A 15,595-nucleotide genomic window follows, 5' to 3' on the forward strand; every position below is an offset into this window, starting at 1 on the left:
CACATACTAGGCAAGTGCTCTACCACTCAGCTATAACCTCAACCCCTTCACCAAACTTTTGACATCCAAATATTGACTCCATTCCCTTTTATACTGTTGCTAGGATTTTCTTAAGCACAAGTCCAAACATATTACTTCCTTCCATAAAAACAATTAAAAATTCCTAATGCTTAGAAACAGAATGTAGTAAGCTTCTGACACTAAGTATTGCTCATCTTCTCACCCTTGGTGCCCTAGTACCACCAGATTATTTCTTAATCTCTGAGGTTAGAAACCAGGCACTTCACACTCATGTCCTCTTCAACCCAGAAGACTTTTGTCTCACTTAGTCTATTAAACTCCTAGTTCTCCTCTGGTCTTACTTTAAGGTGACATCTAACACAAAACTCTCGACTCATGGGTCACAAACAGTTCCCTAGTTTTCCACACTCCTTTGCTACTTTGGGGCACTCCATTCAACTTGTTTTAGAGTGTTAATTTGTATTCGACTCCTTTTTGAGACTAGTTCTTCAGGGGAGGCACATGTTTTAGGTATCTGTCTATAGCCCACAGGAACTAAGCACAATGTCTTGAAAGTAGCAAATGCTTCAAAATTTTTAAGCATATTGTCAAAACTGAATCTGAAAGCAGATGGCTATTACTGGACTGGTTACAAGACTATTACTGGAAAATTTATCCTTATTGTAACTTAAAAAACTGGCTTCTCTAGATATACCACCTACAAATCATACCAATTTTGTTGTAGGGGGAGGGGGTATCAGGGATTGAACTCAGGTACTCGCTCACTGAGCCACATCCCCAGCCCATTTTGGAGAAATATACTTTGTACTTTCATTATTGTCTGAAAAATTATTCTCAGACATTAAATTTAAAGAGAAAAATGTTGAGAGATCCAACATGGCGGACTAGAGGGAGGCTGCGTTCCCTGTCACTCCATAACGCCAGATTCAAGCAGAGGATATCTGTTTCTTGGTGAGGCAGTTTTTGCTGCTTATCGATCCCCCGGTGTTTACCCCATTTGTCTGCTGTGATGACCTGCAATCTGCCAGCATATCGACGCCTTTTTTGAGAGCAGATTGCTCACTGTCAGGCGTCTATCATCTGCCATTTGCCTGCCTCTCGCCTGTCCATCGCCTACCTTACCCCTATCCATCACCCAACGCTCGAGGTTCACCTCCTGATCGTCCGACAGCTGCCAGCAGACTGACCGCAGACCGCCAGTGGAGCACCAGCTGCCTGCTGTCACCTGGAAGTTCACTGTCACAGTACCAGCAGGTTTGATTACACGTGGCTGCCGCCATTTTGAGACAACAGCCAGGCCCTGTAGGACCCCTGGCCAGACTGACTGAGCCCCATCTCCAGGATCCCTCAGCCCGACCTATCACTCCCTGCCTCTGGGGCCCTCACATCAACTGACTGCTCCCTGCTGCCAGGACCCCCAGACCAACTGACTGAGCCCTATCACCGGGAATCCACACCGACTGATTGCACCCAGCCTCCAGGATCCCACAACTACACCAAACACACTGGACCCCCAGGACCCCTGCTGGACCAACTGCATCCCGTCTCCAGGACCTCCAGCTGACCACGTCCACCCCTCAGCTGCAACTCCCCATTTGCCAACACATTTTGAAGCCAGAGCGGCCATCTTGGATAATCCTGGAAGCCCTAGCTCCAACCTTCGGGTGGGGCAAAGGCAAATCCCATCCTGAGACACCTGCTGGAGGCTTGAAGCTCATTGTCAGGTACCTCTCATGCATAAGGCTACTGAACACTGGGAGGTTTCATTAGTATATGACGGTTATACAGATTTTCTTTTTTCTCCTTTTTAAAAAAAATTTAAGTTTTTATTTCTTTACTTTCTTGCTTTCTTTTCCTTTTGTTTACCTGTTCCCTCAGAGTCTCTTTCTCCCTTTTTTGCATGCTAAAATCCGATTTCTTTTGATTACATTCTCACCCTTTCTATTTTCTAGAACTTCTGTATATTCTTTTCTTATCCCATTAACAGCCATATTCTACATCGCTCTGCATCCTCCCTGTCCTCCATTAGAAACTGCAGACCTTATTGCAAACCTGTTTGTTTTATCAAAGATAACATTTGAACTCATTTTGTTTATTATGACAATTTTGTTATTGTCCCCATAGGGGCTATTTGGTCTAGGATTGCATAGTGTCTGATTTGGGCACTGCTAATATTGATCTCCCCTTAAAGAAAGGGTTTTGGAAACCTATAGGGCCACTATAAGCCTATAGGGGGATATCTGCAATACCCCAGATCTGCACTGCTAGAGGGGAAGATACATGAACAACATGAAAAAACAAGGGAAGAAAATGATCCAAACAACTCTAGATTCTATAGTAATAGAATCCAATGACAGTATGTTAGAAGAAACGTCAGAAAAGGACTTCAGATTATACATGATTAAGAATCCTTTGAAGCAAAGGATGAGATAAGAGAGCAAATGCAGGCAATGAATGATAATACCAATAAGCTGAAAGAGCAACTGCAAGAAGCAAAAGATCATTTCAAAAAAGAAATAGAGATTCTCAAAAAAAAAAAAAACAAACGGAAATCCTTGAAAGGAAGGAGACAATAAACCAAATTAAAAAACTCAATGGAAAGCATCACCAAGAGACTAGACCACTTGGAAGACAGAACCTCAGACAATGAAGACAAAATATTTAATCTTGAATATAAAGTCACCCAAACAAAGAAGATGGTAAGAAATCATGAATAGAATCTCCAAGAACTATGGGACATCATGAAAAGACCAAATTTAAGAATTACTGGGATTGAGGAAGGCACAGAGATACAAACCAAAGGAATGAACAACCTATTCAATGAAATAATAGCAGAAAATTTCCCAAACCTGAAGAATGAAATGGAAAATCAAATACAAGAGGCTTACAGAACACCAAATGCACAGAATCACAACAGATCCACACCAAGGCACATTATAATGAAAATGCCTAACATTCAAAATAAAGATAGGATTTTGAAGGCCACGAGAGAAAAGCATCAGATTACATATAGGGGGAGACCAATACGGATAGCAGCCGACTTCTCAACCGGAACTCTAAAAGCTAGAAGGGCCTGGAACAACATATTTCAAGCTCTGAAAGAACATGGTTGTCAACCAAGAATCCTATACCCAGCAAAACTAACCTTCAGATTTGAAGATGAAATAAAATCCTTCCATGATAAACAAAAGTTAAAAGAACTTACAAATAGAAAGCCTGCACTACAGAATGTTCTCAACAAAATATTCCATGAGGAGGAAATGAAAAACAACAATGGAGGTCAGCAAAGGGAGGAACTACCTTAGAGAAAAACCACTCAAAGGAGAAACCAAGCTAACTTAAAAACCAAAAATAAACCAAATGACTGGGAATACAAATCATTTCTCAATAATAACCCTGAACGTTAATGGCCTAAACTCATCAATCAAAAGACATAGACTGGCAGAATGGATTAAAAAGAAAGACCCAACAATATGCTGCCTGCAAGAGACTCATCTCATACAAAAAGACATCCACAGACTAAACGTGAAAGGATGGGAAAAAACCTACCATGCACATGGACTCAGAAAAAAGTGGGGATTTCCATCCTTATATCAGATAAAGTGGACTTCAAGCCAAAGTTAGTCAGAAGGGATAAAGAAGGACATTTCATACTGCTTAAGGGAACCATAAACCAGGAAGACGTAACCATCATAAATATTTATGCCCCAAACAATGGTGCATCCCTGTACATCAAACAAATCCTTCTCAATTTCAAGAATCACACAGACCACAACACAATAATTCTGGGTGACTTTAACGCACCGCTGTCAATACTAGATAGATCTTCCAAACACAATCCAACCAAAGAAACCATAGAACTCAATAACACAATCAATAACCTAGACTTAATAGACATATATAGAACATTCGATCCATCAACGAGCGGATATACTTTCTTCTCAGCAGCACATGGAACCTTCTCGAAAATAGACTATGTGTTATGCCACAAAGCAGCCCTTAGGAAATGCAAAAAAAATAGAGATACTGCCTTGTGTTCTATGAGATCATAATGGCCTGAGAGTAGAAATCAGTGACAAAATAAAAAAAGGAAATTACTCCAAGACTTGGAGACTAAATAATATGCTATTGAATGAAACATGGATAACAAAAAACATCAGGGAGGAGATTAAAAAATTCTTAGAGGTCAATGAGAATGATGATACAACATATCAAAATCTCTGGGACACTATGAAAGCAGTACTCAGAGGAAAATTCATTGCATGGAGCGCATTCCAGAAAAGAATGAAGAGTCAACAATTAAATGACCTAACATTACAGCTCAAAGCCCTAGAAAAAGAAGAACAGAATAACAGCAAAAGTAGTAGAAGACAGGAAATAATTAAAATCAGAGCTGAAATCAATGAAATTGAAACAAAAGAAACTATTCAAAAAATTGACATAACAAAAAGTTGGTTCCTTGAGAAAGTAAACAAAATAGATAAACCCTTAGCCACACTAACAAAGAGGAGAGAGAAGACTCAAATTACTAAAATACATGATGCAAAAGGAAATATCATGACAGACACCACTGAGATACAGAACATAATGAGAAGCTACTTTGAAAATCTGTATTCCAACAAAATAGAAACTACTGAAGACATTGACAAATTTCTAGAGACGTATGCTCCGCCCAAACTGAACCAGGAGGACATACATGATTTAAACAGATCAATATCAAGCAATGAAATAGAAGAAGCCATTAAAAATCTACCATCCAAGAAAAGCCCAGGACCAGACAGATTCTCAGCCAAGTTCTACAAGACCTTCAAAGAAGAACTCATTCCAATACTTCTCAAAGTATTCCAGGATATAGAAAAGGAGGGTACCCTTTCGAACTCATTCTATGAAGCTAATATCACCCTCATACCCAAACCAGGAAAAGACACATCAAGGAAAGAAAATTTTAGACCAATATCCTTGATGAATATAGATGCTAAGATCCTTAACAAAATATTGGCAAACCGTATCCAAAAACATATTAAGAAAATTGTACCCCACGATCAAGTGGGGTTCATCCCTGGAATGCAAGGATGGTTCAAAATTCGTAAATCAATAAACGTAATCCATCATGTCAATAGACTTAAGGATAAGAATCATATGGTTATTTCAACTGACGCAAAAAAAGCATTTGACAAAATACAACATCCCTTCATGCTCAAAACACTAGAAAAAATAGGGATAGTAGGAACATACTTGAACATTGTAAAGGCTATTTATGCTAAGCCCATGGCCAACATCATTCTTAATGGAGAAAAAATGAAACCATTCCCTTTAAAAATGGGAACAAGACAGGGATGTCCTCTTTCACCACTTCTATTCAACATTGTCCTCGAAACTCTAGCCAGAGCAATTAGGCAGACTAAAGAAATTAAAGGGATACGAATAGGAAAAGAGGAACTTAAGCTGTAACTATTTGCAGATGACATGATTCTATATTTAGAGGATCCAAAAACCTCCTCCAGAAAACTTCTAGATCTCATCAATGAATTCAGCAAAACAGCAGGCTATAAAATCAACACACATAAATCTACAGCATTTTTATATGCAAGCGACGAAACAGCTGAAAGGGAAATGAGGAAAACAACTCCATTTGCAATAGCCTCAAAACAAAACAAAACAAAACAAAACAAAACAAAACAAAACAAAAAAAAAAAAAAAAAAAACTTGGGCATCAATCTAACCAAAGAGGTAAAAGATCTCTACAATGAAAACTACAAAACACTGAAGAAAGAAATTAAGGAAGACCTTAGAAGATGGAAAGATCTCCCATGTTCTTGGATAGGCAGAATTAATATTGTCAAAATGGCCATACTACCAAAAGTGCTATACAGATTCAATGCAATTCCAATTAAAATCCCAATGACGTACCTTACAGAAATAGAGCAAGCAATCATGAAATTCATCTGGAAGAATAAGAAACCCAGAATAGCTAAAGCAATCCTTAGGAGGAAGAGTGAAACGGGGTATTGCAATACCAGAACTTCAACTATACTACAAAGCAATAGTAACAAAAATGGCATGGTATTGGCACCAAAATAGACAGGTAGATCAATGTTACAGAATAGAGGACACGGACGCAAACCCAAATAAATACAATTTTCTCATACTAGACAAAGGGGCCAAAAATATGCAATGGAGAAAAGATAGCCTCTTCAACAAATGGTGCTGGGAAAACTGGAAATCCATATGCAACAGAATGAAACTAAACCCCTATCTCTCACCCTGCACAAAACTCAACTCACAATGGATCAAGGACCTTGAAATCAGACCAGAGACCCTGCATCTTATAGAAGAAAAAGTAGGTCCACATCTTCACCTTGTTGGCTTAGGATCAGACTTCCTTAACAGGACTCCCAAGAAATAAAAGCAAGAATCAATAACTGGGATAGATTCAAACTAAATAGCTTTCTATCAGCAAAGGAAACTATCAGCAATGCGAAGAGAGAGCCTACAGAGTGGGAGAATATCTTTGCCTCTTATACTTCAGATAGAGCACTAATTTCCAGAATCTATAAAGAACTCAAAAAACTCTACACCAAGAATACAAATAACCCAATCAACAAATAGGCTAAGGAAATGAACAGACACTTCACAGAAGAAGATGTACAAGCAATCAACAGATATATGAAAAAATGTTCAACATCTTTAGTAATAAGAGAAATGCAAATCAAAACTACACTGAGATTCCATCTCACCCCAATTAGAATGGCAATTATCAAGAATACAAGCAACAATAGGTGTTGGAAAGGATGTGGGGGTACACTCATACATTGCTGGTGGGACTGCAAATTAGTGCAGCCACTCTGGAAAGCAGTGTGGAGATTCCTTAGAAAACTTGGAATGGACCTACCATTTGACCCAGCTATCCCACTCCTTGGCCTATACCCAAAGGACTTAAAATCAGCATACTACTGAGATATAGCCACATCAATGTTCATAGCTGCTCAATTCACAATAGCCAGACTATGGAACCAACCTAGATGCCCTTCAATTGATGAATGGATAAAGAAACTGTGGTGTATATATATATATATATATATATATATATATATATATATACAATGCAATATTACTCAGCTATAAAGAATAATAAAATTATGGCATTTGCAGGCAAATGGATGAAATTGGAGAATATCATGTTAAGTGAGATAAGCCAATCTCAAAAATCCAAAAGAGTAATGATCTCCCTGATAAGCGGATGATGACACTTAATGGGGAGTGGGAGGGGGACAAGAATGGAGGAAGGAGGGTCTGTATAGAGGGAGAAGAGAGGTGGGAGGGGTGGGGGGAGAAGGAAAAAAATAATGGAATGATTCAAATATCATTACTCTATGTAAATATATGAATATGCAAATGGTATGCTGTTACTCCATGTACAAAGTGAAACAACAGGTATCCCATTTGTTTACAATAAAAATAAACTAAAAAAAAGAAAAAAATGGCAAAAAAAGAAAAATGTCATAAATTGCAGTAAACCTAACAATGAAACTGAACACACACTGACAATTCAAAAGTAATAATTAAGTGTGTAGTTGGATTATTAATATGGAAAAGCCAATCAAGTGCTTACTGAGGTTCCAAAAAAGATTTACTATAATTCACGATGATCAAGATACAACACAGACTACCATGTAGTAATTAACCATCAAAAAATATAGACAAATTATCCAGAGAGTTAGGGTAAAGGAATATTAAAGGAAGAGCCAAGGGGTGCAAGAATTATGTTGTGAAATAGGTAGAGTAGTCTGTCATCTATCAAGGGATTCCTTGATCTTCAGGTGGGCTATTTCCAAAACGTCAAGGAAATGAATACAAACCTGACTCAAAGGGAATACACATTTCTGTAAAACAGATATAAAAATGGCCAAAAAGTCACACAAAAAGATGCTCAACATCACGCATCATTAAGAAATGCAAATTAAAATATACCACCTTCCCTCCCCCCAATTAGGATAACTTACTATCAAAAACAAGAACAAAGTATTGGTGAGGGTATAGAGAATCTGAACTCTTTTGCACTTTTGGTGAGAATGTTAAATAGTGCAGTGGCTATGGAAAGTGGTATGGCAGTTACTCAAAAAATTAAAAATAGAATTACTACTTTATCTACCAATCCCACTTCTAGTTATACATATACAAGAAAATGAAAGCAGGGACTTGAAAAGATATTTGAACAACCATGTTCATAGCAGCATTATTCACAATGGCCAAAATGAATGAAAAAAATGTATTTAAATGGTATATAAATACAATAGATGGTATTCAATTTAAAAAGGAACAAAATTCTGACATGTTTGACAACCTTCACAAAATTTAAAGACATCATGCTAAATAAAATAAGCCAGTAACAAAAGAATACTGTATGGCTTCTCAGAGTTATCAAATTCAGAGAAGAAAAAAAAAAAAAGAATGTTGGGAAAAGCAAGTAGAATGGCAGAAAGAAGAATGGTGGTTGCCCGAAGTTAGGAAAGGGAACTAAGGGGAGTTGCTGTTTAGTGGGGAGAGCTTCAGATTGGGAAGATGAAAAAGTTGGAGATAGATCATGGTGCTGGTTGTATAACAATGTGAACGTGTGTAACGCCACATTTAAAAGTAGTAAATTTTGTGTTATATATATTTTATCATAACTTAAAAAAACCTTTAAATGTCAAAGAACATGATGAAATTTTTTCTCTATCTGTGTTCAAAGGCACTCAGTATTCCAAACTGTCAAGTTTTACTGCTTGGAACTACAATTGTACAAATTCAGTACAAAAACACTGGTTATTACTTACTGGTTAGAAACTTTGATTTGCTGTTGTTTGGCACATGACCCTAATTTCTAAGATATCATGTACCTCATTTACACAAAACCAAATTATAAGTACAGAAATATAACTAAAAAGATTGATAAATAGTAGTTGAACACTGCCCATTTCCTGTGTATTTAATCCTTTTGACAAGGAGCACTACCAAGGCACTTTATAATATCTCCTATTATGAGCACTTGCAAACTAGCTAAATTTTGGAACCATGTTAAAAAGGATAAATAGTAATTATGAAGATGGACCAAAGTAATTATTACTTAACAAAGGCAATTTGTTTTTAAATAATATCTTTTAAAACATGGAGGCTGTGGAGAAAAAAAAACTTTTGAATCACATTCAAGAACTTACGTTTTTCACCTTGATGTGTTGTTATCTCTTGCAGTTTGCTTTGTAGTCTCTAAGAGGTAAAAAGAATATAGGAGGTAATAAGAACACTTTACATTTCATCCTACCATAAATCTGCATTAACATATTTTAAAGGTAAGAAATAGGAAGGTTATAAAGAATGGTCCCTTACTGTCATTCAGAAGTGAATACTTGTGCATATAGTTAGCAGTATGGGAAGGGACCTGGAAGATCAAGTTATCACTTATTCTGCCCACGTCTGCTTTTAACATGACATCATTGCCACTGACACTCTTTGGGCATAGTAATAAGAATTAGGATTTATCCATGCTTAGGATTAGGGTATAAAAATTCATACTGGATTATGAGAAAAAGAGGAGGATTGGATGGGTGGAACAAAAACAAAATGACAAGTCTACTCTAGAGCATAAGGCACAGCCTTGGGTATGATTTCTCCCCGATATGCAGTCATAGTATCCACTGCTCTACTGAATTCTAGATCCCTAGACACCTTTAACTCATTGCAAAGACTTTTTAATACCCATTTCAAGCTGATCCCTAATATATCCCTTCTACTTCAAATTTGCTCCTTTTCTTGGGGTCCCTTATAGACCCCAAATCACGGAATTTTAAATCATAGAATTTTAGCCTATAACTAGAATCATCATTCACTATTCCATCTCATTCATCTCATAACCAGTCAGATGATCTGTAAGTTCTCAAATCTAGCCCCTCTTCTTTCCATTACTCAGGTCAAGCACTTGTTGACTCCCATCTGTACGACTGCAAGTGTTAGTCTCTGCTTTCAGTTCTTCCTCTCCCCTCTCTGCACCTCACCACCCCACCTCCCACCTCTTCTCCCAGTCACCCAAGCAGTCTTTATGAAACAAGTTCCCTTGCTTCACAATTCTTTACTGTCCTACAAAGTCCGTTCAAACCTAGACTTAGACTTTGTCTCCGCCTATATATTGTATAGTTGAGATCTAGGTAAGCTGTGAGCTTGTCTTAGTGGCCCACAGTTTTTTATGTTCTTAAGGCTTTTGCAAATAGTGGTATAAGTACCTGCCCAGTTCTCCTGCTTCTCCTTCCCCTATTCATGCCAACAACTTTTTTTATTTTTTATTTTTGGTACTAGGAATTGAACCCAGGTGTGCTTAACTCCTGAGCCACATCTCCAGCTCTTTTTAACATTTTATTTAGAGACAGGGTCTCACTGAGTTGCTTAAAGACTAAATTGCTGGGGCTGGTTTTGAACTCACGATCCTCCTACCTCAGCCTCCCGAGCCACTGGGATTACAGGCATGTGTCACTGTACCACCCAGCTAATAACACTTTTACTTATTTATTAATACTAATTTTATAGTGTCGACAAATAAACTGCAAGGAAGAAAAAGGAGATACAGGTTTAATTTACAGATTAAAAGAAATCAAGAGCTTATACTAAGCCTTTGAGGGGTATACTTTTTATTTTTTTATTTTTACAGACTGCATTTTGATTCATTGTACACAAATGAGGTACATCTTTTTGTTTCTATGGTTCTGTACAATATAGATTCATACCATCCATGTAATCATAGGTGTACATAAGGTAATGATGTCTGTCTCATTCCACCATTTTTCATACCCACCCTCATTTCCCTATAAGTAATCTAAAATTCCTCTATTCTTCTCTCACCCCCTACCCCCAACCCCCATTATACATCATCATCTACTTATCAGGGAAAACACTTGGCTTTTGGTTTTTTGGGATTGGCTTATTTCACTTAGCACGATATTCTCCAATTCCATCCATTTATCTGCAATTGCCATATTATTATTATTCTTTATGGTTGAATAATATTCCATTGTGTATATATACCACAGTTTCTTTATCCATTCATCTACTGAAGGGCATCTAGATTGGTTCAACAATCTAGCTATTGTGAATTCAGCTGCTATAAACATTGATGTGGCTGCGTTACTATAGTATGCTAATTTTAAGTCCTTTGGGGTATAAACCGAGGGAAAGCTGAGTCAAAAGGTGGGTCCATTCCAAGTTTTCTGCAGAAATGTCCACACTGCTTTCCACAGTGGCTGCATCAATTTGCAACTCCATCAGCAATGTAAAAGTGTGTCTTTTTCCCCACATCCACACCAACATCTATTATTGTTTGTGTTCTTGATAATAGTCATTCTAATTGGATTTAGATGAAATCTTAGCTTGGTTTTAATTTGCATTTCTCTAATTACTAGAGATGATGAGCACTTTTTCATATATTTATTAATCACTTGTATATCTTCTTCTGTAAAGTGCCTGTCCAGTTCCTTGGCCCATTTATTGATTGGGTTCTTTGTATTTTGGTTGTAAAGTTTTGTAAGTTCTTTATAAATTTTGGAGATTAGTGCTCTTTCTGAAGTGCGTGTGGAAAAGATTTTCTCCCACTCTATAGGCTCTCTTTTCACATTATTGATTGCATCCTTTGCTGAAAAAAAGCTTTTTAGTTTAAATCCATCCCATTTATTGATCCTTGCTTTTATTTCTTGTGCTTTGGGAGTATTGTTAAGGAAGTCTGATCCTAAGCTAACGTGATGAAGATTTGGGCCTACTTTGTCTTGTATTTGATGCAGGGTCTCTGTTCTAATTCCTAAGTCCTTGATCCATTTTGAGTTTTGTGCAGGGTGAGAGATAGAGGTTTAATTTCATTTTACTGCATAAGGATTTCCAGTTTTCCTAGCACCATTTGTTGAACAGGATATCTTTTCTCCAAAGTATGTTTTTGGTTCCTTTGTCTAGTATGAGGTAACTGTATTTATGTGGGTTTGTCTCTGTGTCTTCTATTCTGTACCATTGGTCTGCCGGTCTATTTTGGTGCCAATACCATGCCATTTTTGTTACTATTGCTCTGTAGTATAGTTTAAGGTCTGGTATTGTGATACCTCTTGCTTCACTTTTTCTGCTCAGGATTGTTTTGGCTATTCGAGGTCTCTTATTCTTCCAGATGAAGTTCATGATTGCTTTCTCTATTTCTATGAGGAACATGACTGGGGGTATTCTTCCTGGCATGTTTTAGAATCAAATAAACTAGGAGCCAACATAGAGCACTTTTTGATATAAATAGAACCTCCTTATTCTATTCCTAGCTAGATGAAAATATATTAAAAAAAAAAAACTGAGGGAACTTTCTGGAGTGAAGATGATGTTCTCTATTTTGATAAAAACTTCAGTTAGACAAATGCAAACATTTGTCAAAACTCATCAAATGGTACACTTAAAACTTGTGTTTTTGTTTTATGTAAATGTTATCTTTTTTCACAAAATACCATAAAGAAATACTGAACTATACTCAATGATATGCATGATTAAAATATTCAGGGATAAAATGTACTTTTGTCTGCAACGTATCTTGAAACACAGAAATTAAGATGAACTGATGAATACATAGAGATGTAGAAAGAAATAGGACAAAACAAATGCAGCAAATGTTACCTCCAGCATTATTAGGAAGGCACCATGAATATCTCCTTTCTTTTCCAATAGATAAGCAGTGACTTCATGGAGCTGATACTTTTGAGTAATCTAGGAAAAAAGAATATTTTTATTCAAAAATCTTATTTGTGAAATGGAAAGATCTATTAAAGATGAGGAAAACCTACATTATAGTAAATAAGATATGCAAACCTTGGTATATGGTGTTTTGCACTATAATATACCAATATTTGATTTTTTGTCTTTTTTATTTTTGTGGTGCTGGGGATTGAACGCAGGGCCTTGTGCATACGAGGCAAGCACTCTACCAACTGAGCTATATCCCCAGTCCAATTTTTTGTCTTATAGTGGCCCATTGGCAGTTTTAATTGGACCAATCATATTAATTTTTTCACTTATTTATTTAAAAGAATTGTGACATACCTGCATAGCCACTGGAGAAAAACTAATGCATACATATAAATTATAATAATATAATCCAGAAATTCATCAAGTTTAGTTCTACACAAAATATTCAGAACAAAATGACTACAAAAATACTATGCACTAACTTATGGAACCTTCATAAAAATAAGCTAAGGATATCTAATAAGCAAAGAAAAGTAACAATTAGGGCTGGGTTTGTGGCTCAGTGGTAGAGCATTTGCCTGGCACATGTAAGGCAATGGATTTGATCTTGAGCACCACATAAAAAAATAAAAAAATAAAAGTATTGTGTCCACCTAAACAACTAAAAATATATATAAAGTAAGCTAAGAAGATAGAAGAAAAATTGAAGAAAATGATAGAAAGCAAACAATAGGGATGTTTAACAAAATCAAACTTAACTTCTTTGAAAAGACTAATAGGAAAAAAAAAAAATCTTCCTAGAAGAAAAAGGAAAGGCACAAATAACACATTAAACAGATTAACAGATTAAAGAAGAGAAACGTGAATATCTCAAGAAACGTAGAAAAGCAGCATCCATTAGTGAAAAAAAAAAGACAAAATACTTGTACTCAAATTGGGAATAGAATTTTCTTAATAAAAGTCATCTATCAAAGTCCTACAATAAAAAAATACACTTTTTAAAAAAGCTTCATTTGATGTCAAGCATTAGACACATTCTTCTAAATTAGGACAAGGTTAAAAGATACACTGTCACTGCTTCTGCTCAACAATATCACAGAGCTCCTAGATATCCGATAAGACAAAAAAGTATAAGAGGAATGAAAATAACAAACTGCCATTCCTCTTAAATAATATTATTGTCACAAAATATCTAGGAACTATTTGAACTAAAAAGGAATTCAGCCTGTTAAATGCAATATAAGGCACAAAATTAGTTACATTGTCATACTGTAGTAGGAAACAATAAAAATTGTCATTTAAAAAATTTCCTTGTACCATGTTAGTAAAAGCTATAAAGCATCTAGGAATAATTTAGTAAAACCTGTGCAAGGACCTTATGTAAAAGTTATGAAACCTCACCAAAAGGTATAAAAGGCATTTTTAAAAGGCAAATACATGCTTGCATGTAAAAAAAATCAGAGATGTTAATTATCTCTGAATTAATCTATAAATTCAGTGTATTTTTAAATCAAAATTCCAGAAGGATATTTTTTAAAAAGGAACTTGACAATGAGATGGCTACATTGATATGGAATACTAAGAGATCAAAAGTGGCTAAGGTATTTTAAAGAAAAAGAATAGGAGGCAAGAATCCTTTTTCAAATAATAAGCCTTATTATAAAGTTATATGAACTAAAATATGTGGTATGGGTACAGGGAATGCCAAAGGACCAAAGGAAGAGAAGAAAACACAAGGAGATCCATGTACATTTTGACAGTTTGCTATACAGCAGTATGGTATTAGAAATTAATGAAGAAAGGTTCATAAAATACCACATGGACCATCAGTCATCATGTGGGGAGAATAAAATATAGAAACCTCTCTCTCAATCAGTCTACAAAAATAAATTCCAGGTGGATTAAAAGCTTAAAAGTTAAGAAAGTAAATCGTAAAAATTAAACAAGGTAAATCCTTAGTGCCATTCAAATAGGAATGGAAATAAGATGTATACACACAAACTTAAACCTTAAAGGAGATGGATAAAATAAAATGGAAGTCACTAAAACACAAGTTTACAAAGATGTGCCACAACAGAAAGGAAGAAGAAATCTCCAACACATAAAATCAGCAAATATGCGATTCAGAAATTAGAAAGAACCTCTAGAATTAAGTAAGAGTAAAACACTCAATAGAAAAATGTGTAAACAATATAGTAAGATGACCCAAGAATCATTAAATATATGGAAAGATGTCCAATGTCCTAAGTAAAAATGATATTCATCTCTCTGGCAAAAATTAATAAGTCTGAAGGTATTAGGAATGATCAAGGATGTGAGAAAATAGCAAATGTCAAACAGTGCTGATAAGAACAGAAACAGGAAATCAACAGGGCTACATCAGCAGAATTAAGCTATCTAAACAATTCCCTTTCCATGTACAGTACTTGGAGAAACCTCACATGAGCACAAGAAGACATGTATAAGGATGTGCACTATGGCACTGTTTATAATAGTAAAAAACTAAGAAAATCATAAATACCTATCAACAGAGAAATAAACTGGATATTCATTTCATCGATTATGACCATTAAGATAGATGAAGTACAACTGCACATATATAAACAAATTAATTTAAAAAACAGTGAAAAAAAGCCATCTGCAATAGGATATGCACTATTGGTGACACTATTAGTATAAATTTAAAAAACATACAAAACTGTATCATGTATTTTATAGGCACATACATATATAGGAAAGATTAACATCATGGACTGAAAGGATAAACACCACCGTTAGGTTGGTGGTGACCTCAAAAGAGAAAAAGGAATGGGACAAAGGGTGATTCATTAAAAAAAAATTGTTT

At 35.9% G+C, this 15,595-nt stretch overlaps 1 protein-coding gene across 5 annotated transcripts in view; it reads right to left on the minus strand.

Moving 5' to 3' along the window:
* Positions 1-15,595, minus strand: part of VPS8 (VPS8 subunit of CORVET complex) — a 262,885-nt gene that overhangs the window by 88,974 nt on the left and 158,316 nt on the right. For all 5 annotated transcript variants that reach the window (XR_013757268.1, XM_079100598.1, XM_079100596.1 and 2 more), the window contains 2 exons: positions 12,682-12,771; positions 9,219-9,267 (listed from right to left, as the gene is read on the minus strand). Coding sequence is in view for 4 of the 5 variants with exons in the window: in XM_079100598.1 (XP_078956724.1) it covers positions 9,219-9,267; positions 12,682-12,771 (139 nt within the window). In the remaining variant the exon portion in view is untranslated. The remainder of the gene's footprint in view (positions 1-9,218; positions 9,268-12,681; positions 12,772-15,595) is intronic.

Source organism: Sciurus vulgaris (assembly GCF_902686455.1).
Source record: "Sciurus vulgaris genome assembly, chromosome: 10".
NCBI classification, from domain to species: domain Eukaryota; kingdom Metazoa; phylum Chordata; class Mammalia; order Rodentia; family Sciuridae; genus Sciurus; species Sciurus vulgaris.